This window comes from Dama dama, chromosome 29 (genome assembly GCF_033118175.1).
Source record: "Dama dama isolate Ldn47 chromosome 29, ASM3311817v1, whole genome shotgun sequence".
NCBI classification, from domain to species: domain Eukaryota; kingdom Metazoa; phylum Chordata; class Mammalia; order Artiodactyla; family Cervidae; genus Dama; species Dama dama.
In genome coordinates this window covers 20,384,354-20,410,474 of record NC_083709.1, presented here as the reverse complement: position 1 = coordinate 20,410,474, position 26,121 = coordinate 20,384,354, and the positions used below count along the sequence as shown (strand labels likewise).

Genomic DNA, 26,121 nt, shown 5'->3' with positions numbered 1-26,121 from the left:
TAATATGCTGTCTAGGTTGGTCATAACTTTTCTTCCAAGAAGTAAGTGTCTTTTAATTTCATGGCTGCAATCACCATCTGCAGTGATTTTGGAGCCCAAAAAAATAAAGTCTGTCACTGTTTCCACTGTTACTTATTTATTTGCCATGAAGTGATGGGACCAGATGCCATGATCTTAATTTTCTGAATGTTGAGCTTTAAGCCAACTTTGTCACTCTCCTCTTTCACTTTCATCAAGAGGCTTTTTAGTTCCTCTTCACTTTCTGCCATAAAGGGTGGTGTCATCTGCATATCTGAAGTTATTGATATTTCTCCCAGCAATCTTGATCCCAGTTTGTGCTTCATCCAGCCCAGCGTTTCTCATGATGTACTCTGCATATAAGTTAAATAAGCAGGGTGACAATATACAGCCTTGACATACTCCTTTCCCAATTTGGAACCAGTCTGTTGGTCCATGTCCAGTCCTAACTGTTGCTTCCTGACCTGCAATCAAGAGGCAGGTCAGGTGGTATGGTATTCCCATCTCTTTCAGAATTTTCCAGTTTGTTGTGATCCACACAGTCAGAGGCTTTGGCATAGTTGATAAAGCAGAAATAGATGTTTTTCTGGAACTCTATTGCTTTTTTGATAATCCAACGGATGTTGGCAATTTGATCTCTGGTTCCACTGCCTTTTCTAAATCCAGCTTGAACATCTGGAAGTTCACAGTTCATGTACTGTTGGAGCCTGGCTTGGAGAATTTTGAGCATAACTTTACTAGCGTGTGAGATGAGTGCAATTGTGCAGTAGTTTGAGCAGTCTTTGGAATTGCCTTTCTTTGGGATTGGAATGAAAACTGACCTTTTCCAGTCCTGTGGCCACTGCTGAGTTTTCCAAATTTGCTGGCATATTGAGTGCAGCACTTTCACAGCATCATCTTTTAGGATTTGAAATAGCTCAACTGCAATTCCATCACCTCCTCTAGCTTTGTTTGTAGAGAAGCTTCCTAAGGCCCACTTGACTTCGCATTCCAGAATGTCTGGCTCCAGGTGAACGATCATACCATAGTGATTATCTGGGTCATGAAGATCTTTTTTGTATAGTTCTTCTGTGTATTCTTGCCATCTCTTCTTAATATTTTTTGTTTCTGTTAGGTCCATACCATTTCTGTCCTTTATTGTGCCCATTTGTGCATGAAAAGTTCCCTTGGTATCTCTAATTTTCTGGAAGAGATCTCTAGCCTTTCCCATTCTATTATTGAAATAAGTTATGTAAATCTTATTGGGTTCTGAGTATATTAACAAAAGAACAAAAATTTCAGAGTTCTGAAGGGATGTATTGAATAATATAATGAAGCAATGGGCATCATAACTGAAGACAATTCTGGTAAGGCTGAGCTGGATAAAAGACTGTTGCCTCGAATAATATTTTCCCTTTATATTTCTCAGTCTGTAATTTTAACCTGTTGACCCTGCATTTTTACTAAGAGCTAAAACGATTCAAGATCAACAGACTAGCCCTCAACACCTGGAAGATCCTGTTCTCATAAGCACATCCCAGAAATCATAAGCAAATGTTGACCTTCTTTTTACAAGGCAAACTGCTGAGGCAGAAACCAAAATACCAGCAAGTATGCAGACAGCTAAGGCTTCATCTAGGCAGGATGTAAAATGTCAGGCCATTAATCTTATATTTTTAATGCAGTGGTTACAAAGGATGGGGTTGATGTGGGACTGAAAAACAATGCTGAATTTAGAGAATTCCTTCCCCCTGCCACCGCCCCCTCCCCCTGCCTTTTTTAAGCCTTAAATACTGATACCTACTCACCAGGGTTGGGAACTAGCAAAAGCTACATCGGATTCCAGGGTGAGCATTCATTTCCCAGCCTCCATTCCTTGGCTGTCAACAAAGGCAGAAAATGCCCAGTCAGGGCCCATTGGCACTTGCCAACACAGAGACCTGTTTCTTATTTCATCCAGCAGAGTGTAGAGCTGTAGGTACCATCACTAAGGTGGAGAGCTTGGCATCCCTCCAACAACTGATACTGTGAATTCAGCAAGACAAAACGAGGCAATCCCAGTTGTGAGACAGAAAAACAGGGGTGTGTATATTCTAATGGTAAGCCATGGTTAATACACAGCGTTAGACAGGTATTGGTATTTTGTGTACTCTTGAGTCCAGTAAGAATATAAATGAATCTCTACATTTTTCTATGTGAAAATTCTGGTTCTACATTCCCGATAGGTTTACTGACTCAAAAACTGAAGCCCCAGAATTCTAGTAGCTAAGGCAGTTAAACCCAAAAGAATGCAGGTTTACCTTGCCTAGTGAGAAACAGAACCCAGTATCCTCTAACATAGCGGTCCTTGACCTTTTTTGGCACTAGGGACTGGTTTCATGGAAGACAATTTTTCCTTGGACTGGGGTGGGGTGGGGTCAGGGGATAGTTTTGGGATGATTCAAGCACATTACATTTATTGTGCAGTTTATTTACAGTTCATGGAATTCTGCAAGCCAGAACACTGGAGTGGGTAGCCTTTCCCTTCTCCAGGGAATCTTCCCAACCCAGGGATCGAACCCAGGTCTTCCACATTGCAGGCAGATTCTTTACCAGCTGAGTCACAAGGGAAACCCCTCACTTATTTCTATTATATCATTTCTACCTTGGATCACCAGGCATTCGATCCCAGGGGTTGGGGGCTGTTGAGTCCTGCGCCAAGGACACAGGTGCAAGGCTTTGCACCAAGGCCAGACAAGTGGAGCCCAGAACCAAGGTCACCTCCAAAGCTGACTAAGCTCCTTTATAATCATTGCCAAAAGCCCCTGTGATCACTAACAGGCTTCCTGACTCCAAATTAAGCAAAAATGCCCATGCCGGTAGTCACCCTACAGCTCCTTAACCAATCACCTAATGCCATCCTTCCAGCAGGAATTTCGTAGAGGCTATAAAAATTGGTTACTAACCCATGAAAAGTGATGGCTCTCCCTGGTCTGTCAGGAGGTCGGCCTACTGCACTCATGGAGCCCACATTACCCCTGCTCTTTGTTCTAATAAACTCACTCCCTTCTGAAATGCTGTGTGTCTGGAAATTCTTTTCCAGTCTGTGCTTGGACTTCCTCATCGGGGGCCCCTACTCTAATAAACATTTAAGAAGTCAAATATGCTTTTTACAGCTGGGAGAGAAGAAGTCTGTTTCTGCGGTTCCTTCTACCCTGACACCTCCTGCCAACACACTGGGTAATGTGCGTTGTCAGTAGTGACAACACAGGATCCCAGAAGGGGTGGCTCCGTGAACAGAGCACCGGCCCTGAGCTACCACATTCATCAGGGATACCGTTCCCGCAAGCCTGCATGTTCACACCTCATCCAGGGGTCCGGGTCTCAGGCAGACCCCTAGGAACTCCAGGGGGGTGGGGAACTGAGTCGTAGTCTTCACACTCTGGTGCACGGAGATCACAGCCCTAAGGCTACGAGGTCTTCAGTTCTCTCCCTGAAATCCCTGGGCATCTCCCCTTTGCTCTAAGCTGTTCTTTTCTTCCTGCTAGAGAGCAAAACTGACTGTTCGAAGGGCATCATCCCATGTAACCAAGAACCTCCTTCCTACTTGCCTAAAGTAAGTTCACACAGCCCATCAATGAGACTGCATCACGAAGCAGGAAATGAAAGCCCACACGCACACTTGGTTCTTCTCAAACTATAAGCTTTTATTCTATTTTATATGTCACTCATCCAGAACATGACGAGTATATGGGTGGCATCGTTCATACTCAATGTGAAATGACGTAATGCACACAAGTCATTTGCCCTTTGCTGGGCCCACGTGCACCAGGCAGGAAAGAGCGCTCACGAAGCCCACCTTGAACGGTGGCCTGCTGGGGTACTGGATGTGCTATCCTCATTTCCCAGCTCTCACACGCTCCCTGGAGTTAGATGGGCCGAGATGGACATTTGGCTTGGAACTGAAGTTTCTAATTTTACACTGCTGAGTACAGCTGGACTGTTTCCCAGCCTGCTTCAGAATCAAGATGCTGCCCACTCTCACTACTGTGATCATTCTGTGTGGGATTTATTATTCACCACGCTGTCCTTCAAATCAAACAGAGAAAAGCAGGCCTCAAGACCACAAGTCAGGAAAAATTGGAAAGTGTTCCCTTTCTCCATCCTGCTCAGTTTTTCCCATAACCTGTTCCGGCCTGGAAGACGAGAGCTTCCCGTCTCTGAGGGATACAAATGTGGGAGGAACACTTTGGTCTTAAACAAGAGGCCAGAGCCTTCTTCCCTCTCTAATCTTGCTACCTGTGTGCCTCACACCTTCCTTCCCAAGCTGGGGGGCCACTGGCAGTGAACAGTTCAAAGGTTCATCAAAATCTGGGCTTTAGACGATGTTCAACACAGCACAGCAGCAAAAACAGATACTGAAGGGGCTCCACCACAGCTGGGCGCCTACTTTGCAAAGGTCAAAACCGTCCCTGTTTTGGTAAACTTCTTAAAGTCTGTTCTACCCCACGCACTGTGACAAACTTCCCTTGCCCAAAAGACTGTGACTCCAGGTCAAAAAAGGTGGATAAGAAGTAAATTCTCAAGCTACAGGAATACGACAGTTTGTTAAGTAAACCATCACGTGACCCTCACCTGCACACAGATCAGAGTGGGGAAACTGGAGGCAGAGTGGGAAAGAGAAACGCTCATGCTGTGTGATTTGATCAAGGGCACAGCTCATAAAAATGCCAACAATCTGGAATTTCCCTATAAAAAGTTGAGCAAACATGCCAATAGCCAGAAATGAGATGACTTAAATGCCAACAGTTTGACCTGTTGGCACTGAGCCAATGTTCTCAGAAGAAAAGGAGGATGCTTCCTCTGGGGCCAGGGGAGCTGGTCAAAAACCCCGCCTATCACACAGAAAGAGAGGGAAGGGGGGCGATCAGCAAAGAGCAGCTGCAAAGGGTCGAGGGCCAGGGATTTGAAACCAGTGTCAGCTAAGAGTTTACCATGTGGACCCCAGGATCTCTCACACTACACTAAAAACAGCTGTATTCTTCCAAAGTTCTCCCTGTATGTGCTGTAACTTGGGGCAGAGAGATGAGGTTACACAGGCAATACCAGAGGTGGTCTCCCCACTCTAGACATCTGCAGCAGTTCATTTACAGTAACCAGGTGGGAGGGCTATCTGACTGAAGAAGCACAGTTGCTGAATTACACTCAATCAAGAAGGTATCTGAGAAAGGTCGTCCACTCTGGACCCCATGGGCATGTGGGACAGACATCTGTCAGTGAGGGAGGAAGATCAGCCCTGTAGAACCTGTCAGATTAAGCCCACATGACAGGGAAGGGTTTCACAGCCTGATCACCCTAAGAACCAGCTTGGGGAGGGAACTAACCAGCATATTCTAAGAAGTTATAGATTAGTGTCCTCCCAAATAAAACATGAGTCTTTATTGTTACATTTCCAACTCACAGAATTCCAGGCTACCATGAGACATATATACACAGATAATCACTAATCTATGCAGTCATCTTCTGCACCCTCTCTCAAAATTTGGCCCAAGACATTTTCCAGTTCAACCCCACACACCAACTCGGGATAAACAGAAATGCTGAAGTCTTGTCGTTTAACCCTCTGTTCCAAAGTACTATTAGAGGTGGAATATCTGTTGGAGGAGGCGATTTTGCTGGGTTGGAACAGAGCTGAAGACTTCTGGGTGTGGTTAAAGTGTGAACCTCTCTGCCTTCTGACCCACAGACTTCGGGTCTTTCCTCTTCTTTGTTTTGTCTCTTTCCATAGCGGTTGCCTTACAGGTTATCATAGAGATCACTCTTCTATTCAGAATCACCCTGGAAGGCAGATGGTTCAGATGAGCAAGACTGTTACCTATTAAGTTACTGAGTCAACAACTGAGGAATCTGAACTCCGGGATTACCACTCAAAATAAATATTATTTCAAAGTAAATAACAGACTACTCAGCTGGCAAGTGAAATGCCTAAGTCTTTCTAAACCATAGACTTGGGCTTTATGCTACATCCCAAGACAGAAATCAGGTAACCTACATCTTCAGAGGAATTCACAAAGCACTCCTTCCTGTTTCTTCCCTCAATGCTGAGAAATGACTCTGGAGCCGGAAGCTGTAATATACAACTTGGGGCTCGGGTAAAAACTGCCCTAAGGCCCAACCCTGATTAACACCGACTATTCTTTTTCTTAAGTCTGATGGTGTCTGCGTGGAGGCTCTCAATGGGAAAAGGAAGGATGTAGCAGGTGGAAGCTTGGAGAAGCTGAGAGATGAGGGCAGATCCATTAACAAACTCGGATGGCACTATGGGACATGACCACTGAAGCCAGTTATCTTCTGAAAATATCACGATCACTTTCAAAACCCATATCTTTTTTTTTTCCTTAATCAGGAAGTCGGGGTGAGAGGAACATTCGCTTATACTGCTCATCAACACATTCTTCTTAACAGAACTGAGACTATTTTAAGAATATGAGGAGCTTTTCAAGACATCTGTTTTCAGGACAGACTGCAGTAATAGAAATACTTTCCAGAGTTGGTTCGTTCTAGAGTCTATTCCAAGAACAGGGGCGGCCAATTTTCGTGAGGTTCCAAGGCATGTTCTGGCAAAAATATTTTCACTTTCCTAAAGTTATATGCTGTCTTAAAGTCCAACTATACTGTATACACATTTATATATACATATATATATATTCATCTGATCCTTTTCTGACAGCAAAAAAGGGAACACTTTTTTTAAACTCCAAAGTTGATAATATTTGTAGAACATTATGAAGGCAGAATTTTGGTTGGTTGTTTTTTTATGACTCAGAACATAGATGAAATGAAAACTTCTGCACACTGCCCCAAATTCACATCTTTAAAAGGTCCTTTTCTCCATTCACATGAATTCGTCTGAATCATTGCCATCCTGTAGGAGACAAAACAGTGAAACCATAAAAGCCTCCAAAATAAGTAACTCAGTATGAAAACTTTCATGTCAGTATTAAGGAACAAGCTTCCTTACGAGGAACTATAGAATTCAATTAAAAAGTAAAATGATTAACTTCAGTCACTTCTCCTCCATGTTAAATTGTTAGTTGTTTAGAATGGCGACAAGAGCAGTTGTGTTCTCTAAGGTGTCATCACTACATGGCCTGGGTTGCCCGGCAATGAGAGACCAGTGGGTCCCAAACTGTGAAGTGAGGCCCAACGACTTACTATAGGGTGTGGAAAACAGGACTCCTTCAACAAACAGACCACAATATGAAACAAAACAAATACTGACTCGATGCTTTAATGCCAACAAGGCTATAAATATGCACAAATATTTTTTATCTAAATTCCATTATTTTGAGCCTTGGGGGTATCATGTATTTGTTATTTCACAAGGTGGCTTCTTTTTTTTTAATAGAAAAAGTCATCCAGAAGCTACAGGCTAGTTACCAAGTTAGCTGGCTTGCCAAGTTTTTGATTAGGAAAAAAAAAATACTCACATGGCAGTGGTATCTGTGTAAGGACTGACTTTATTGTGTATAAACAAGCCCAGAGACCAAGCACAAAAGCGAACCCCGAAGCTCCTTTCTGGGCTTCCCTGGTGGCTCAGACAGGAAAGAATCTGCCTGCAATAATGCAGGAGGCCCGGGTTCGATCCCTGAGTCGGGAAGATCCCTTGGAGAAGGGAATGGCAACCCACTCCAGTGTTCTCGCCTGGGGAATTCTATGGACAGAGAAGTCTGACGGCTCCATAAAGTCCAGAGCATCGCAAAGAGTTGGACACAGCCGAGCGACTTTCACTGTGAAGTTCCCTTCTGAGCTACTGCATACCCTAAGACAACTGCTCTGGACGCCAACATTCAATAATACTGTGAGTTCTGGTACATTTGCCTGAAAATGTCGTAAACTGAACACAACATTGTTCTGGCGTCTCTCTCTTTCCCATGCTTTATACCTGCCTTGATAGAGAGGGAGGGGACTTCGGCTTACAGGTATGCGACATGCTTTTCTCCTTAATAGCTTGTGTTAAAGATGGGCAGGGAAGCAGGGGAGAAAGTAGAAAACAGTGCTTTCTGGGAAATCTGGCTTGATTTCCATTCAGCGGGCTTCTCTGTGCTTCTCTTCAATTAGCACAATGAATTGAGGCCACAGTGGAAATGCCTTGGATAATTGTACAAAATGCAAACTACTGTTTGTAGTCTATCCACGCATGCAAACTCTGACTGCCCAAGAGTTCTACACTGGAATAATTGTGTCAGAGATGTTCAAAGAGTCATCCTATGCTTCTGAAGGTCAGCTTGAGATCCCAAACACCGAGGATGTTTGTGTCCCCAAAACTCACTAAGATAATGTGGCTTGGTGCCAATCAAAGTGAATTACTCCCTACAAAACCTATGAGTTAGATCTGCAAGTTCCCATGTGTCTGGGGATCAATGCTTTTTTGGGATTACAGTAACTTTTAAATGTATAGCTGCAATCCAAGACTTGATTTGGACAATTTCTGTATTTTAGATTCCCTTTAAGAGTCAAAATATTTTGGGGGCAGATTCCCTGGAGAAGGGAATGGCCACCTACTCCAGCATTCTTACCTGGGAAATGACATAGGCAGAGCAGCCTGGCGGGCTATAGTCCATGGGGTCAAAAAGAGTCAGACACGATTTAGCAACTAAACAAGAGTCAACATGCTTTTCAGTGCAGCAAAGCAGGGTTCTCGTCATCCACTTAGAAAGTGATAAGCAAATAAAATATCACAAGAAACAGTTCATGGTTCCTGATACCAAATTTAGAAATTAGAAAGAAATGCTAGATGGAAGAAAATTATTCTAAACAGGAAAGTAAAAATTCAAAATTAAAACCAACCTCAGGGTGGAAGACTAATATTTTTCCTGATGAACTTGTGTAAGCTAAGTTAAAAATTAAGTTGTGTCTTAGGTAAACACCAGTCTTTGGCTGAAAATAACTGACCAAGCTGTGGATTAAAAAATTTCTGTGTCCCCTTAACAGAAGATGGTTACAAGGAGAATGAAAGTCCATTCTTTTGAAGAAGGAGGATGAGCTATATGAGTCCTTGCACTGTGAGAGAACAGAAACACCCAGCACAGAACTTCCTCGGAAATTTGCACCCAGTTCCAACATGGGCCTTGGGAACAGCAGCAGCAGTGACAGAAGGAGAGGAAAGGCAGGAAGGTTAACAATCCTTTGGTCTACAAACCTGACTTTCTAATCCTGGAACTTTTAACATGTCACTAATTGGGTAGTGTCTGTACACAGATGTATATTTGTGTGTGTATATGGTGTGTTTCTTAATTCCAAAACAACATCCAAACTTTGAAAATCCATAATGAAAATGGCTAAGGTCATAACACAATATACATGCCAGATTTCTGCTGGGAAGTTGTCTCTAAATAATAGAAAACTTCAATAGCAACAACAACCACAGCAAAGACATCAGACCTGGATTATGTTAACAACTTCTGCTCAACTGTTATACTGTTGTCTCAGAGTAGTTTCCAGAAGGGATTAAATACACCTCATCTCTTGATACTGATGCTCTGTGGATAAATAACAGCCAAAGACTATATGGATAAGAAATAATAATGACCATTTATATTCATAGAGTGTCTAAATCAAGGAGGAACTTTCACACACATGACTTTGTTTAAATTCTAGAACAACCCCATGAGATAACATGTCTCTCTTTAGTACTGATGAATTGTCCCTTGGAGAGGTTAAGTAACTTTATTAGTCTTATCCAATTAAACAGATGGTTTAAGCCTCAGAACTTCAAAGTCAAGGTTCTATTTAATTACCGAATACTACTCTGGAATTTTTCACGAATAAATTATAAAGGTACATCTCTGACTCATGAAGGAGCCCCATAACTTTAGTTCTCCAAAGGGACAGGAATAAGAATACTGTTCTTTATCAATTTTTAGAAGGACATTCATTTATAGACGAACAAGGTGCAAAATCCTATTAACAATTACAATTCACACACTGAATATGGGGTTTGGCGAGGTGGCCTTTAAGGAAACTTAAGGTCTGTTATTTCTAAGCGTCTAAAGCAGTGTTGCTTAACAGTATTTTCTGCTGTGATGGAAATGACCTGCCTCTGCACCATCCAACAGCACAGCCACTAGACACACGTGGCGAGTGTGGCTGAGACACCGAATTTTTAAACTAAATCAAATTAAATGTAATTTTTTTAAAAAATGTAATTTAAATAGCCACATGCAAAGAGTGCCCAGTGCACTGGACAACACATCTAAAGCATCATATGCTATACTATAAACATGCAACATAGCAGCAAATACACCTGTCTAATTTCGTTTTTTTTTGCACAGACTGTTTAATAATGGCCTAACTACGCTATCTCCAGCCACTTCAAAATAAATTTTGGGCAAGATAGCACTTGTGGACAGTAAGTCCCTGCCACGGTTCCAATAAAATAATGATGTGCTTGCTAATGCTAAGATGACCCCTTCTACACTATAACGTGAATCACCATCTCTCTTTATCTTAGGTCCTCAGGAACGTGAAGACAACCAATATTTGGTACTTAGACTACAGTTAAGATCTTTCATTTAATTTAACTGAAGGTGATAATTTTGTCCTCGCTCAATTAAAACATAGAATCTGCAGTCACATTACTATAGAACATTAATAAATAAAGGCACTTTTGGCATGCCTGCCGGAAAAGAGGGAAACAGGGAATGAAAAAGTTCTTGAAAACAAACATGGGGCAAAGACCACAGGGAAAGTGGGCAGTGTCTAACAGAATCCACCTGAGTGTTCAATCATTGCCACACCACTGTCAAGCCATCCGCGAGATGTCAACCAACACTGGCCAGAAACTCAATCGTTACAAACTTGGTGAGTTATCTCAAAGCACAAAATTAGAGTGAATAACTTGAATGTACCTGATTTGAAGACATATTCTCAACTTTCATTAGTGACGAATAGCTCCTAGAAGAAGAAAAACAAACAAACAAAAAAATATTTTAAGTAAGATTTTCTGGCTGGCAAGTATTTCATGAACCAAGTATCTAGCAATGCTGAGGGCCTTCTGAAGAAAACAGCATCTCTGCTGTGACTTGTCATCTCACCTGGGTCTTGTTCTTTTCTAACTTCAATCACCTGAACCGTGGGCTTCAACTCTGATCTCTGAAGCTGCCAACTCTGAAACATCCCCACCTTAGGTAGACTGAGGTCCTATCCTTGGTCTTTTCTGATCTGTTACACACTTCTCCTCTATTGACTCCTTTTCTGATTTCTGCTTATTCCTTCCAGTTTCAATGTTTACACTGTGAGCTGGATTTCAATGTTAATCACTACTAACAAAGCTAGTGGAGGTGATGGAATTTCAGCTGACCTATTTCAAACCCTGAAAGATGATGCTGTGAAAGTGCTGCACTCAACATGCCAGCAAATGTGGAAAACTCAGCAGTGGCCACAGGACTGGAAAAGGTCAGTTTTCATTCCAATCCCTAAGAAAGGCAATGCCAAAGAATGCTCAAACTGCAGGACAATTGCACTCATCTCACACGCTAGTAAAATCACGCTCAAAATTCTCCAAGCCAGGCTTCAGCAATACGTGAACCGTGAACTTCCAGATGTTCAAGCTGGTTTTAGAAAAGGCAGAGGAATCAGAGATCAAATTGCCAACATCCGCTGGATCATCAAAAAAGCAAGAGAGTTCCAGAAAAACATCTATTTCTGCTTTATCGACTATGCCAAAGCCTTTGACTGTGTGGATCACAATAAACTGTGGAAAATTCTGAAAGAGATGGGAATACCAGACCACCTGACCCACCTCTTGAGAAACCTATATGCAGGTCAGGAAGCAACAGTTAGAACTGGACATGGAACAGACTGGTTCCAAATAGGGAAAGGAGTATGTCAAGGCTGTATACTGTCACCCTGCTTATTTAACTTATATGCAGAGTACATCGTGAGAAACGCTGGGCTGGAAGAGGCACAAGCTGGAATCAAGATTGCCGGGAGAAATACCAATAACCTCAGATATGCAGATGACATCACCCTTTACGGCAGAAAGTGAAGAGGAACTAAAAAGCCTCTTGATGAAAGTGAAAGAGGAGAGTGAAAAAGTTGGCTTAAAGCTCAACATTCAGAAAACTAAGATCATGGCATCTGGTCCCATCACTTCATGGGAAATAGATGAGGAAACAGTGGAAGCAGTGTCAGACTTTATTTTTTGGGGCTCCAAAATCACTGCAGATGGTGATTGCAGTCATGAAATTAAAAGATGGTTACTCCTTGGAAGGAAATTTATGACCAACTTAGATAGCATATTAAAAAGCAGAGACATTACTTTGCCAACAAAGGTCCGTCTGGTCAAGGCTATGGTTTTTCCAGTGGTCATGTATGGATGTGACAGTTGGACTGTGAAGAAAGCTGAGTGCCGAAAAATTGATGCTTTTGAACTGTGGTGTTGGAGAGACTCTTGAGAGTCCCTTGGATTGCAAGGAGATCCAACCAGTCCACCCTAAAGGAGATCAGTCCTGGGTGTTCATTGGAAGGACTGATGCTGAAGCTGAAACTCCAATACTTTGGCCACCTCATGAGAAGAGTTGACTCACTGGAAAAGACCCTGATGCTGGGAGGGATTGGGGGCAGGAGGAGAAGGGGACGACAGAGGATGAGATGGCTGGATGGCATCACTGGCTCGATGGACATGAGTTTGAGTAAACTCCGGGAGTTGGTGATGGACAGGGAGGCCTGGCGTACTGTGACTCATGGGGTTGCAGAGTCGGACATGGCTGAGCAACTGAACTGAACTCAACTGAAAAGTTTGTTACAATATCACAAAAGCCAAGTTAGTTATGCAAGGTTCTAACAGAGCAAGTGGGCAGGCTATGATGAGGAATCCAACTATGGAGATGAAACTGACTCGGACACACTGTAGGGGAGCTGCAGACACTCCTCTCCAGTGTGTCAATAAACGATGGTGTCCCCTGGGAGACTCACAGGTACCTGTTTGAAGGCCCTCTCCAAAATCCACATAAAATTGAGCAAGAGCTGTTCTGCTTCTCTCACTTTCCAAGCAAGGTCACTTCTAAGGCTCCGACTACTTTCAGAACCTCTGCTGTTTCTTCTGCCGCATCCTTGCTCTAAGTGTGGCTTACAGCACAGCAGGTGGAAGGAACATGTCACTCAAGGCTTCCTCTCTACAGGGAACCCTACACAAAGGTCCTCTACACAAAAGTCCCATTAGATGCTAAGCTACAGGGCAAGTGTCGGCAAAAAAGCTGTCTAAAGAGCTAATGAACAAGATGGTAAGTGAGAATTAATATGTGGAGACTAAATAAGGGGAATTTTTCATTATTGTGTAAATTAATAAAATGGCTAATAGAAGGACTGATGCTGAAGCTCTGATACTTTGGCCACCTGATGCAAAGAGCTGACTCACTGGAAAAGACCCTGATGCTGGGAAAGACTGAAGGCAGGAGGAGAAGGTGACAACAGAGGATGAGATGGTTGGATGTCATCACCGATTCAATGGACATGAGTTTGAGTAAACTCTGGGAGTTGGTGATGGACAGGGAGGCCTGAAGTGCTGCAGTCCATGGGGTTGCAAAGAGTCGGACACGACTGAGTGACTGAACTGAAGTATTTATTTAAAACTTCATGGGAACAGATACTGGGAAAGATTGAGGGCAGGAGAAGGGGACGACAAAGGATGAGATGGTTGGATAGGATCCTTGACTCAATGGACATGAGTCTGAGTAAACTCCGGAAGCTGGTGATGGACAGGGAAGCCTGGTGTGCTGCAGTCCATGGGGTCGCAGAGAGATGACTTACCGAATTATCAACAACAAAATATACTGCTACCACTTAGCCTTCACAGTTCGGCACTCTCCCAACAATCTAAATATTTCTTTAAGAAAACTACCTCAAAGGATGATCTTTACGTAGACCTATTCCAAGTATCAGATCACTGGAATTTCTGCACACTGATGACAGGGTAGGTAAAGCACTTATTTGCAAGAACAAGATGGAGCTCTGTCTTCAGGAACTGCTGCTCTTTTCATCTGAGAAGGAAGCTGGTGCCTTCTGGGTCGTGGGTTTTGCTGTGTTCTGAGCTAGAGGCTGATGGATAGACTCCTGACTAGAGCTTAAAGAACCTGGACTATACGATGGCAATTCCATCCTTTTTATTCTCCTGATAGAAATTAGAAATGAAAAGCTGATTGCCATTCTTGTTCAGAAAGTTGAAAAAGGGAGTTTAGAGTCTAAAGAATGGCAATAGAATTGGGAAGAAGTTGGGCATCACCGAGATATGAGGCTGTGAAGGACTTCCTCCCTGAAACCGTTTGGAAGTACTGTGGGTACTGTCCAAGCTGAGAATGTCTTCTCCCTCTATCTGTAGAATTCCCCAAAGATTCAAACATCAGTTTCTTCAGCGATCACAGCAATTAAACTAGACGTTTCTTAGCAGATGGTCCAAATAAATGAATCGACCATTGGTGAAATTTAATGGTATTTTCCATGTCAGAAAGGCAAGTGAAAGGCTTTAGAATGAGAAGATTTTGTAGGCATAGCATTCAATCTCTTGGGTCAGAGTCAAAGACAGAAATTAAAAGTGATACTAGCACCAACAGGTTATAAAACAAATCTGAGCTTAGAGGTTGTTGTTGGAGTTTCACTAAAACTCTGAAACAGGCTGAACAGAGGGCAAAAGAGAGTGGAAACAGTGTGTGTGAGATTGAGAAGCAGACTGAGATGAGCTGCATGTCTCGGTGAGTTAATCAGTCTCTCATTTTCCTCTTCTACAAAATGCAGATGCTAAAAAATATTTGCCTCACATGGCTATTGTTAGGATTAAATGAGATAATGCAGTAAAGCACAATACAGTGTTGGGAAGATGACAAGTATCCAAAGATGTTAGCTAACCTTTCTTATTAAATATTATAAGTAAATTAAGTGACATTATCAAGGGAGCTTCCCTGGTTGCTCAGATGGTAAACAATCTGCCTGCAATGCAGGAGACTCAGGTTTGATCCCTGGGTTGGGAAGATCCCCTGGAGAAGGGAATGGCAACCCACTCCAGTATTCTTGCTTGGATACTCCATGGGGTCCCTACAGTCCATAGGGTGGCAAAGAGTCGGAAACGACTGAGCGACTAACACTTTCACTTTTTTTTCATATTTCTAACATATAGTATTATGTTTCTAAACAAAATTATGGTAGATTTGTAAAAGCACAAAAAAGTATGTTATTTTTACCCCACTGCACAATGAAAACAAAAAGAATAAACTAGTCTAAATCATGCATCACTCAAAATTCCACACAATTTTGAAACCGATGGTGTTGCTAATTGTTCTTTCGTTCACAACACAAAAGAGACAATTCTACAGCAAACTGAATGTTTAAGTCTCTGCAATAATCTGTCTCATGCTGATTATAACCTGGGGTAACACTTCCAGAGGTCTTCACTGGAATACTGTATTGTAAATGAGACCATGCAACCTATTTTTAGCAGAACTCCCAACAGGGACACATGCATGTCGATAAAAAATAAATACCAGCGCTTGATCATAATACCTCCATTCTGGCCAAACAATCTTGCTAATAATCCAGAGTATTCCAAGGAAACCAGGTCAGGACAGGGCAAGACAGCTCATGTGGATCCTATTCCCTTCCCAAAGGAATCAGTAACTTTTTTGGTACATGTATCACAAATTAAATCTACCATTCCTAAGGGTTAATTCCCAATTAAGTCAGCAGTGAGGACTTGTCTAAGGTCAAGGCAAGTGTCTTAGCTCCAGCATACCTAAGTTCGTCCATCTCCCTCTTCTTTTTCATCTCTTCCTTTTCTCTCCTTTTCATTTCCTGAATCTGGGCTTTCTTCTCATTTCTCTCTTCACGGTCTCTGCATTCTTTCTCTGCCTCTAGGTCTGGGAACCGCTCCATTTTGGTCTTTTCTAATCGGTTCAGGATCTCATTCACTTTCTTCTCTACTGTCACAATTTTCACCTTTGAGGGAGACGTAGGAAAAAAGATACTTAATCTTTATGGGTTTCCCCTCCCCCTCAGAATAGGGCAGAAGCTTTCCTCTGCCACCCAGGTGGAGTCCCTTTAGGAAACAGACATGCGGATCCCTCAACAGCAGAGACAGAGACCCCTCAGCACCAAGACACCCCTCAGCATGAGGGCGCCACCCCTTCCGGTGACGCCACACTCACATCCTTCTGCCTGTGAAAGCCAATCTGGCCCACGTCCATGTCGGCTGTCTTCTTCAGGTTAGACCACGGGGTGTACACCACATTAACATTGTTCATCTTGCAGCCTGCCAAGAGAAACTGTCCTCAGCATGTGGGCAGGAGGACACCGAGCAATGAGTGCCCACACCCATGATTAAGTCACCATAATCCAACAGGGGAAAAGGGTGAGAATGAACGAGCCACTGAGCGTTTCAAACCACAAAATATTTTGTCTTTTTAAAAAAGCAGCTCCCTAAAAAGACAAATGGTAAAGCCCACAAACAATTCAAGCTAAAGTATTCCAAAGGAAAGCAGGGGTCTAGAGATCAGCTTCAGGGACTCTGAGGCTTTCTAAAGTTGAACAACATTTACTGTATGTGCTTTTAAAGAGAAAAGGGCCACACAGGTTTTCTCAGATTCTCAAAGGAGCCCTTGACCTAATGAAGATTAAGCAGCAAGATAAAGGAATTCGGGAGACAGGATCCTACCCGGCATTACCACAAACCAGCTGGGTCACTTGGGGAAAGTCCCCATGGCTCCTGGAATCTTGTCTGAAATATGAGGAAGCTGGACCCGTTTAGTAGTGTTCCTGTTGTTTGTTTCTTTTAGCAGTGGAACGTCTTTCACCAAAGAAAACATGTCAAAGCAATCGAAACAAAGATGCTTTGGATAAAAGGGGTGCCAGGAACCCTGTTCACACCTCCTATGCCCTCACCGCCCCCACTTCATGTGCCCCTCTGTGCCAACAGCCTCCCAGGCAGCTCTAAGAATCCCAGTTTAGTCACTGGTCCAGTGCTCCCTAAGGCCCTTCTGAATTTGATGGCGATACATGTCAGTGTTTACAGTCAATGATCACACACAATGGGGAAGTCTGGGGAACACAACCCTATTTAAACGATCAATGTTAACATCACCAAAAATGAGGTAAACTGGCAGCAGGTACCTCCTGACTGTAATGCACAAGGCTTCACTTGCATAGTAGTCCTGCCAGAAAATTTGATCCTACTGAACAGGAAGCTCACTTGCATAGTATTCCTGCCAGAAAATTTGATCCTACTGAACAGGAAGCATCACACCAACCCAAAGTGGCCTCCACTCTAAAAGTGTCAAAGTCCTGAAAGACAAAGAAGTGTCCAGATTAAAGGTGACCAGAGAGACCTGACAAGTGAATAGAATACAGGATCCTGGATCAGGAAAGAGATGCTATAAAGGGACAGAAGTGGGACTACTGACAAAAGTTACATATGGTCTCTCTATCAGGTACCGGTATTCTCCCCATGTTACATTTCCTGAATTTAATCACTGTAACACAGTTACTTTAGGCAGTGTCCTTCTGAGGACACATTGAATGGTCATGATGGCTATGATTTTCTTTCAAATGGTTCAGCTAAAAGAAAAAAAAACCATTGAGTATATCATAGGGAGAGAGCAAACAAATATGGAAAAACTCTTGACTCTAAATGAAAGGCAGATGAGAGCTGTATTTTTCTTGCAACTTTTCTGCAGGTTTGAAATTTTTTTCAAAATTAAGTTTAAAAAAATCTCCATATGCAAGGCACTGTGGGAGATAGAAACATGGCTCACACAGTGGATCCTGTCCTCTAAGATTAAAAGAGGACAGATAAATACATTTGTTTTTTGTTAAGCCACTAAGTTGTGTCCGAGTCTCTGCAACTCCATGAACGGCAGCATCCAGGTTTCCCTGTCCTTCACGATTTCCTGGAGTTTGCTCAAACTCATTTCTGTTGAGTCAGATAAATAAGCTCAAGTAAAATGAGATGCTGTCAAGTGATATTGGAAAGATATAGGTAAAGCGCTAAGGCAATTCAGAGAGGGCAGAGGTCACTCAAAGATGGAAAAAGGGAAAGATTCCACAGGAGAGGTTAAGTTCCTTAATTCTTAATTGTTTAATCTCAGCTTCCTCATCTATAAAATGAAAATAACTTTCTTAATTCAGCAGAGTTGACAAACGAATAATGTGTAATGTTTCTGGCACAGTGCCAGACATGTAATTAACATTCAACGTTAGCTGCTCTATTATAACTATTGTGTCCACCCTCAGCCTTAGCTCGGATCTAGACATGTGATGGCTGAGCAGGAGTATAACAGTGAGGGCAGAGGGAACAATGTAAGCAAATGCACAAGGTAGGAAAACAGCAGATATTTGCTTTGGCTGGAGTGTGAGATATACAAAGGAAAATAGAGTCTGTGGTCAGATCCGAGATGCTTAAATGCCAGCTTAGGAAGTCTGGACTTAACCGTATAGACAAGGTGTGGGGTGTCATGAAAAGTGTCCAGGCTTTGAGACAGTTTAATCTGGCAAAAGATTATAAAGTAAATAAAGAAGAGGCTGACCAGATTCTGTGAGGACAAACAGCATGGGAGGTGGTCAGCCAGGGAGGAGAATATTTTAAGGACTCAGTGACACAGAGGGAGTGCACTCAGCAGATCTCACATCAAAGACAATCTTCGGCAGCCCTCAGCATCCACTGCTCTTAACTCCTGACAGTGCGATGCCTGGGCTCAGCTCCTTCCTCTGCTGAGTGAGCCATCCCTGGGGCAGGCTGAAGGGGGAGGTTACGGACCTGGGATCCAGCTACTTCTCTTTTCTGTTTTCTCTAGAACTAGTAAACTACAAAGTGATTAAGGAGAAAGAGGCTCAGCCAAGAATAACAAGGCCAGGGCTCTTTGCTCTTGTAACAAAGTTGCGTCTGTCAGCCAGAGGCATGGGAAGGGGACAAGAACAATGAAAGGTTGCAACACACAAGGAAAGAGGATGATGACAGTCTCGATTTTTATTATTTTTATTTCAGTAACCAGAGATCTTAACTGGGAATCTTAAGAGCTTGGTTCTACTCATAAAAATGGAATGTCCTAAAATCAATTGCAATTTAATGATTTATGGAGCTGAAGATGAGTGGGTCTACAGGACAAGGACAAGACTTCGGGTTTCTTTGGCTAGGCCCCTGACCCAGGAAAGCAGCCTGTGTGAGATCTGCAGGCTAAAAGGTGGGGGAGGGGCTCATTTCCAACTCTTCTCAGTAATCACCGACCTCTGCGACCTGCTGTCAGCTCTGTGTCTGCCCCATGCTTATCTTCTATGTAAACCATATTTTTTCTCAACACTCTGGATCGGCCCTCAACTTCAAATGAACCCAAACTTACCTCAACCCTATCTAGGTCCATGTCCTACAACTAAAATCCAGTCTATCAGTTCAATCCTTCTTAGCAGAACACCATCTCCCCACTCTCCTTTATAACTGCCACCTCCACTCCATTAATGGTCCTTCTTGACCTACACTGACCATTGAAAAGTTAAATCTGGTACAGTAGAACTCAACAGGCACCAAGCCCAGTATTACAGGTCCTACTTAAAACCCGGAGGCCAAATGTCCCAACACTCTGCACGTTGGAAACATCTGGAGAGCACTATAAAAATACTGACTCTAACATATCACCCCAGACCAATTATTTAAGATTCTCTGGGAGATAACAAGAGTGGATTTGATATGCATAGGGAGAAAAAAGTCTGTAAGGAGAGAAGAAAGAAAACGCAGGAAAGAGCAAATGGGAGACTTGAATTCTAGAATGTATTGAGTTGGCCAAAAAGTTTGTCTGGATTTTTCTATAACATCTTATGGAAAATCCCAAAAGAAGTTTTTGGCCAACAGAACAGTAACAAATAACAAACATAAAGATATGCAACAGCATTACAAATAAAGACCTGAGACACATTTATTGCCTGGCTTTTAATATAACCTAATTTCCAAATGTCTTTTCACAAATAACCTTAAGGGTAGGCAAGTCTAGACCACTTTCTATTCAAGGAAAGAAAACAGGGTTAAAAAAAAAAGACTTCAGATGGGCCATGAACATTAGAGGGGTGGGGAGATTAGTCTTCAGTTCTCTGACAGGCAGCGAGATTGCCATCTTAACAAAACAGGGGAAAGGCATATTATATACATATTATTCTCTAGACTCAAGCCAAAGTCAGTAACATGTTCTCTAAGATGTAATCCATTTCAGACACAAAGTGTGTGAGTTCTGAAAACACCTCTAGGAAAACTGACCTTGAATGCTATTGGCCTTCACAAGATGGGCACAGTCCATCAACACCTCCTTTGGAATATCTTCTATTTTCTCTCCCTGAAACACAAAAATAAACCAAATGGCTCATCACCTTGTTTCTGAGCAATACTGGAGCACTTTTATAGGGCTTTGCTACTTTACTAGGCACAATTTTATTAAAAGCAAGGGGCTCTTCAACTGTGTTTCAAGACTCTGAAAAATAAAGTCAGTTATGGAAATGTTTAAGAGAAGGCAGTAATATGGAAAATACTGACACTTAATAGGTAAATAAAAAACAGGGTATGAAAAGAAAACCACCAAGATATTAAGCATTTTTATGTCTGAGTAATTTTTTCCTCTTTCTTCTCATTCATACTTTTAGAAACCTTGTGGAAAAGTGATGTCTGTTTTTGACAACGGGAAGATTTCTTAGCTGAGGTCCCTATGCCCTCCCTCTCAACAGACATCCCTCTCAAGGGCTTCCCCGATGGCTCAGACAGTAAAGAACCTGTCTGCAATCCAGAAGACCTGGGTTCAATCCCTGGGTTGGGAAGATCCCTGGAGAAGAGAATAGCAACCCACTCCAGTATTCTTGCCTGGAGAATCCAGGAGGAGCCTGGTGGGCTACAGTCCATGGAGTCACAAAGAGTCAGACACGACTGAGCGACTAAAACACACACACACACACAAGGCATCTTACAGTTGTGGGTCTCAATCATCTGGTAGGTTATGTACCCTCAGCTTTAGTCAGGAACCAAGCTCCTGGTGTGTGACATATAAACTTCCACCATAAGGGAGAAAAAAATATCGATTCATTCACTTTATAGATACAGTATCAAAGTCAAAGCTGAATAAGCGAAGCCATTCCAAAGGAGCAAAAGCATGTCAGAGGCAAGAGCTAGTGGAAATCAGCTCAGCACTGGCTGTCAGGCATGGGATTACAGAAGCACTTCTGTCTAAGAGTGAAATGTTTTATCTACCTAAATATTTGAAAAATTAAGTTTATTCTGTTTTTATTTTTTTTTCCTCTTAATGTTTCAAAATGGGACTCTCTCAAATACCTAAATTTTGACCAGAAAGTACTTACACCCTATCTCATCCTGTGAATAGACTTATTCTCTTAAATGCAGGATTCTGAATTTACCAACTTGATTAACACAATGTCATCATCATGAATATCAACCACTACACTAGGCTACAATATAGTGATGATGATGCCTTCAGGGGCTTCTAACATTCATAGAAGCTGACTGACCCTATACTAAATACATCAAATGAATACTAAAGAACAAATTAGGAACCACTTTAGGAATATTCACTTTTTGAATGCTAGGAACACTCAGTAAATAGCCATATGAAATGGATAGTATTATTATGCTCGCCTTACCCATGAAGAAAATGAAGCTTACTGAGGTTTAGTAACTGGGCCAAGATCCTCCATGTCTTGTAAATGTCAGAGCTCAGAGACGAACCCAGGACTAAAGTCAAGCTCTAACAACTGGCCCCAGAGTACAGTGCTTATGGAGTTTTCGTGGAAATGTTGTCTTGGCCCTTAATATCAGGTTATGTACCAACAGTCCTCCTTACTACCTAGAGCTACTGCTATTCTTGAAGCAATCCCCTCTTCTTCTTTTGCTATTTCTAATAAAATGAGCAGACCAAATAAAATAAAATCATTTGGCTTAGTATTATGCTTTAAGTCAGAGTAAACAAAATGCATGGAGAGTCTAAGGTAAAGGCCAAAATTTTGACTGTAGGCTTTGCGCCATCGGTGTTAATGAGATAAGAAACCTCTTGATAAGTGAGATTTTTCTATAGGTTTTCAAAAAATCAAAGAAGCATAGAGAAAAAACCAAACACTTGATGAATATCCATAAGCTTTAAAGTCTGGGTTGAATTCACCTGAATTTGACAAAGAAAAAACCAAAAATGAATAAACACACATAGCACTTAGCAAGTGCCAGGCACTATTAGAAATGCTTTAGTTGGGACCTCCCTGGTGGTCCAGTGGTTAAGACTCTGAGCTCTGAATGCAGGGAGCAAGGGTTCAATCCCTGATTAGGGAACTAAGATCTTGCCTGTGAAGCCAAAAAAAAAAAAAAAAAACAACTTCAGTCATGCTAGGTCATTTAATCCTTACAATGACCCAGTAAGTCAGGGGCTGTGAGCTCCCTTTTACAGCTGAATAACTTGCTCAGAGATGCATAGCCGGTATGAGCAGAGCCAGGATTTGAAGTCAGCAGTCCAGCTCCAGTCCAGTCCAGCTCCCAAGTCTAGGTTCTGAATTACTTAGTCTCACTGCATCTCCAATGCTTACTTGGTACCTACTAATTAATATGAAGGGCTATGGCCTTTACTTTTATGACCAGTAGTCAGGTATGGAAGTGAGAGTTGGACTATAAAGAAAGCTGAGTGCTGAAGAGTTGATGCTTTTGAACTGTGGTGTTGGAGAAAACTCTTGAAGAGTCCCTTGGACTGCAAGGAGATCCAACCAGTCCATCCTAAAGGAAATCAGTCCTGAATGTTCATTGGAAGGACTGATGTTGAAGCAGAAACTCCAATACTTTGGCCACCTGATGCGAAGAGCTGACTCATTTGAAAAGACCCTGATGCTGGGAAAGAGTGAAGGCACGAGGAGAAGGGGATGACAGAGGATGAGATGGTTGGATGGCATCACTGATTCAATGAACATGAGTTTGAGTAAACTCCGGGAGTTGGTGATAGACAGGGAGGCCTGGCATGCTGCAGTCCATGGGGTCGCAAAGAGTCGGACATGACTGAGAGACTGAACTGAACTGATAGCCTTTACTGCAGGAGATCAACCAGGTAGAATTTCCTTTAGGAGCACAGATTTTTATCAAGCACAATTATGGGCTTCCAAAAGAAAATGAAACGGAACTCCTGTTCAGACAAGTACTAACTGGTAGTAAGGGGTACTTGGGACTATCACCATTATTTCCATTTTCTGACACAGCAGAATCCAAAGGAAAAAACTTAATCTGAACCGAAAGGAAAGTTGGGAATACCATTCTTTATTTTCTCTAAACTTAAAATAGTTTCAGAATGGCAAGAAGTTGCCTAGGAAAATTCAGAATTTTGTTCCAGCACAGAGTTCACAAATGTCTTATTTTTTTTTCTTTTTTACAATACTGTTCTCAAAAACACAAGCAGAATAAGTAAAGGTGGGCTAGCATGTTTTATCTTGTTAGTACACTGAGAAGTAAATATTATCAGCATAATGAATATCATTTTTTATTTATTAAAAATAGTCAAAAGGTTGCTCTTAAGTTATAAAACCCCAAAATGTTTTTGGAAAAACCTATACATATCAGGTAGCATTTTAAACCAGCACAATATTTTCAAAGGGCAATCTGGCATAAAAGGAGTTACTAAAATATTTATATCTTTTGACCCAATAATATGCTTAAAAAAAATCAAAAGAAAAAAAAATGGTTCATAAAAAATATTTCTTGTTGGGGTTTCATAATACTGAATGCTGTAAACAACTTATATTCTGACAGGGAGCTTTCAAATTAACTGTGGCATACTGTCAACTCGAAGCAGCTAGTCAAAACAATAAATATAAAAATTATATAGTCACGTAATACAAACAACGAGGGGATTCCAAGGAGGAATGCAAACTGAGATGAAAGAATCTGAGTGCATGACAAATATCAATGAAAGGCATGGGGGAGAAAGCAGCTTACAAATAACTTTGAAAAACAGCATTTTGAATGGAAACTGTAAGGCAGAAACCAAAAATAATTGCACATAAACACTGTACTTTAGCTGACAAAGTTGTTTCTTATTGAGTATACAAGTCACCAAATCTGAAACCACTTCCACATAGATTGGATTCAAATAAGCAAATGATGGTGGATGGTGGGAGCCAGGTCTCCTTTCCCATTGTCTAAGAAGGAAGTAATAATAAAGGAGCAAGGAAGGAAGGAGAGAAAGGCCCCCACAGTAATGGATTCACCAGAGACATCAGTAGGAGCTCATGTTTCGCTTACTATAGGTACAGAAACAATTATTCACACAAATTACTAACATGGGTTAATATATATATATATATATACATATTTCCTAGCTCTGTCACGTGAGAGGGCCTAGAAGCAATGACACTCCAGTAGCAATGAGCACTCCCAGAGTCCAGGTCTTGGTTTCTAAATACCATTTCTCAGTAAAAGGAACCAAGGTTCTTTGGAGAAATGACTGATTCTAGGGCTGGAGCAGGGAAAATACATGAGCCTGGAGCATCTAGCAGTATCAGAAAGTAAGGAAGGGCTCCAAAACCAAAACGACAGGAGCATGTCAGAGGAACACAGGAGAGGTGGAAGAGTCAAAGCAGGCACAATTTTAGCCACAAAATGCCACAGTCCATACTGACGTAAGTAAATGACTAAATCAAACACAAGGGGGGAAGAGACGAAACTTTACAGAAGAATTCCAAACAATACATGCAGATACTCCCGACTCTAGGACGTGGGACTTAATTCCATCCTCTTCCTGCCTCAGTACAGGACGGGCTCAGTGACTTGCTTCCAAATAATGAAGTATGGAAATGGGGAGAAATGCAACTCTCTGGTGGAAAAACCCAGCAAACATTACCCTGGCCAGGAGACCAAGGTTGACAGCATTAGTGCTAAGTCCTGTGAACAGAGGTACCCCTGACATGATGGGATAAGAGCACTCCACCTCTGTGCTGTTCTTTCCCTAAACCCGTAACTCCAGTCTAGTCATGAGAAACAGAGCGCCATTCCATAAACGACCTGAGCGGTATTTCCCAAACTGTTAAGGTCGTGACAAACAGAGAAAGGGTGAGAAACTATCGCAGGCCAGAGACCAGGCAGACGCGACAACCAGAACGAAGTGTGGGATCCTGGACCAGATACTGCAACAGAAAAATCACATGAACGGAAACACTGTAGAAATGGAAACAGAGCCCCGAGGTTACTGAACAGAGCTGCACCGTGGTTTCTGAGTTCTGGCAGATCTACCATGGCCATGGAAGATTTGGGCAATGGGGGAAGCTGGACATGTGTGAACAGGAGCTTGTGCCACCTCTGCGACTTTTCTGTACATATAAAATCATCCCCAAACACATATATAAAAAAGCAACACACGTAACAATTATCTGTACCCTGTGATTCAACTGTACAAAATATATGGATATAAAGACAGATTAGGAAAACAGTTTTATGTGACTGGGGAACATGGAATCTTTTCCCTTTACTATGATAACGCTGTTTTAAACCTCCTGAAAAAGCCCCGGCTAACAGGGACATGTGCCCTTGGTGAGACAGGAGAATCACCAGTCTGAGAAAAAGGAACCACAATGAGATCTCCCCAGAAGAAGACAGGAAGTCCAGTAGTGTCAACTGAAAGGACAGGGAGAGACAGCAGGGGTAACATACAGCCACCTCAGCTGGCAGGACAAGACAGTGCTTCTAGCCGGAAAGTATGTGCTGTGTTCCCCTTCCAAACCTCCTTACCAGACTTGCCCTTAGTGATTTCCTAGGTGAGGAGAAGACATCTCTTCATCTGCTAGTTTGTAGACTTTTGTACATATTTATTACTCTAAGCAATTTATTAAAAAAAAAAAAAAAGACAGAGGAAAGGCAGGATGCTCATCACTAAAAAATTTTGAATCCATGTTTAAATCCAATTACCTTATGCAATCGAAGGTACACATGAGCCGAAGAGAGTTTGTCCACATGAAACCTACAAAGAATGAAAACCATTTTTAGCAAGAGGTACAAGATAACCATCTCCTCAGGTCACCTGCGTTGAAAGCACTCCAGTCCAAAAATATGATTTCAGTTGCCTATTGCATGCTGAGCACCACGGTGAGCAGAAAACA

At 42.1% G+C, this 26,121-nt stretch overlaps 1 protein-coding gene across 1 annotated transcript in view; it reads right to left on the bottom strand.

Moving 5' to 3' along the window:
* Positions 1-3,662: 3,662 nt before the first annotated feature.
* The window catches only part of CCDC25 (coiled-coil domain containing 25), a 34,411-nt gene continuing 11,952 nt past the window's right edge, over positions 3,663-26,121 (bottom strand). The window contains exons 4-9 of the mRNA XM_061132839.1: positions 25,931-25,982; positions 20,261-20,336; positions 16,173-16,276; positions 15,761-15,963; positions 10,887-10,932; positions 3,663-6,901 (exon numbers count right to left, since the gene is read on the bottom strand). Coding sequence (XP_060988822.1) covers positions 6,872-6,901; positions 10,887-10,932; positions 15,761-15,963; positions 16,173-16,276; positions 20,261-20,336; positions 25,931-25,982 — 511 coding nt within the window. The 3' untranslated portion in view covers positions 3,663-6,871. The remainder of the gene's footprint in view (positions 6,902-10,886; positions 10,933-15,760; positions 15,964-16,172; positions 16,277-20,260; positions 20,337-25,930; positions 25,983-26,121) is intronic.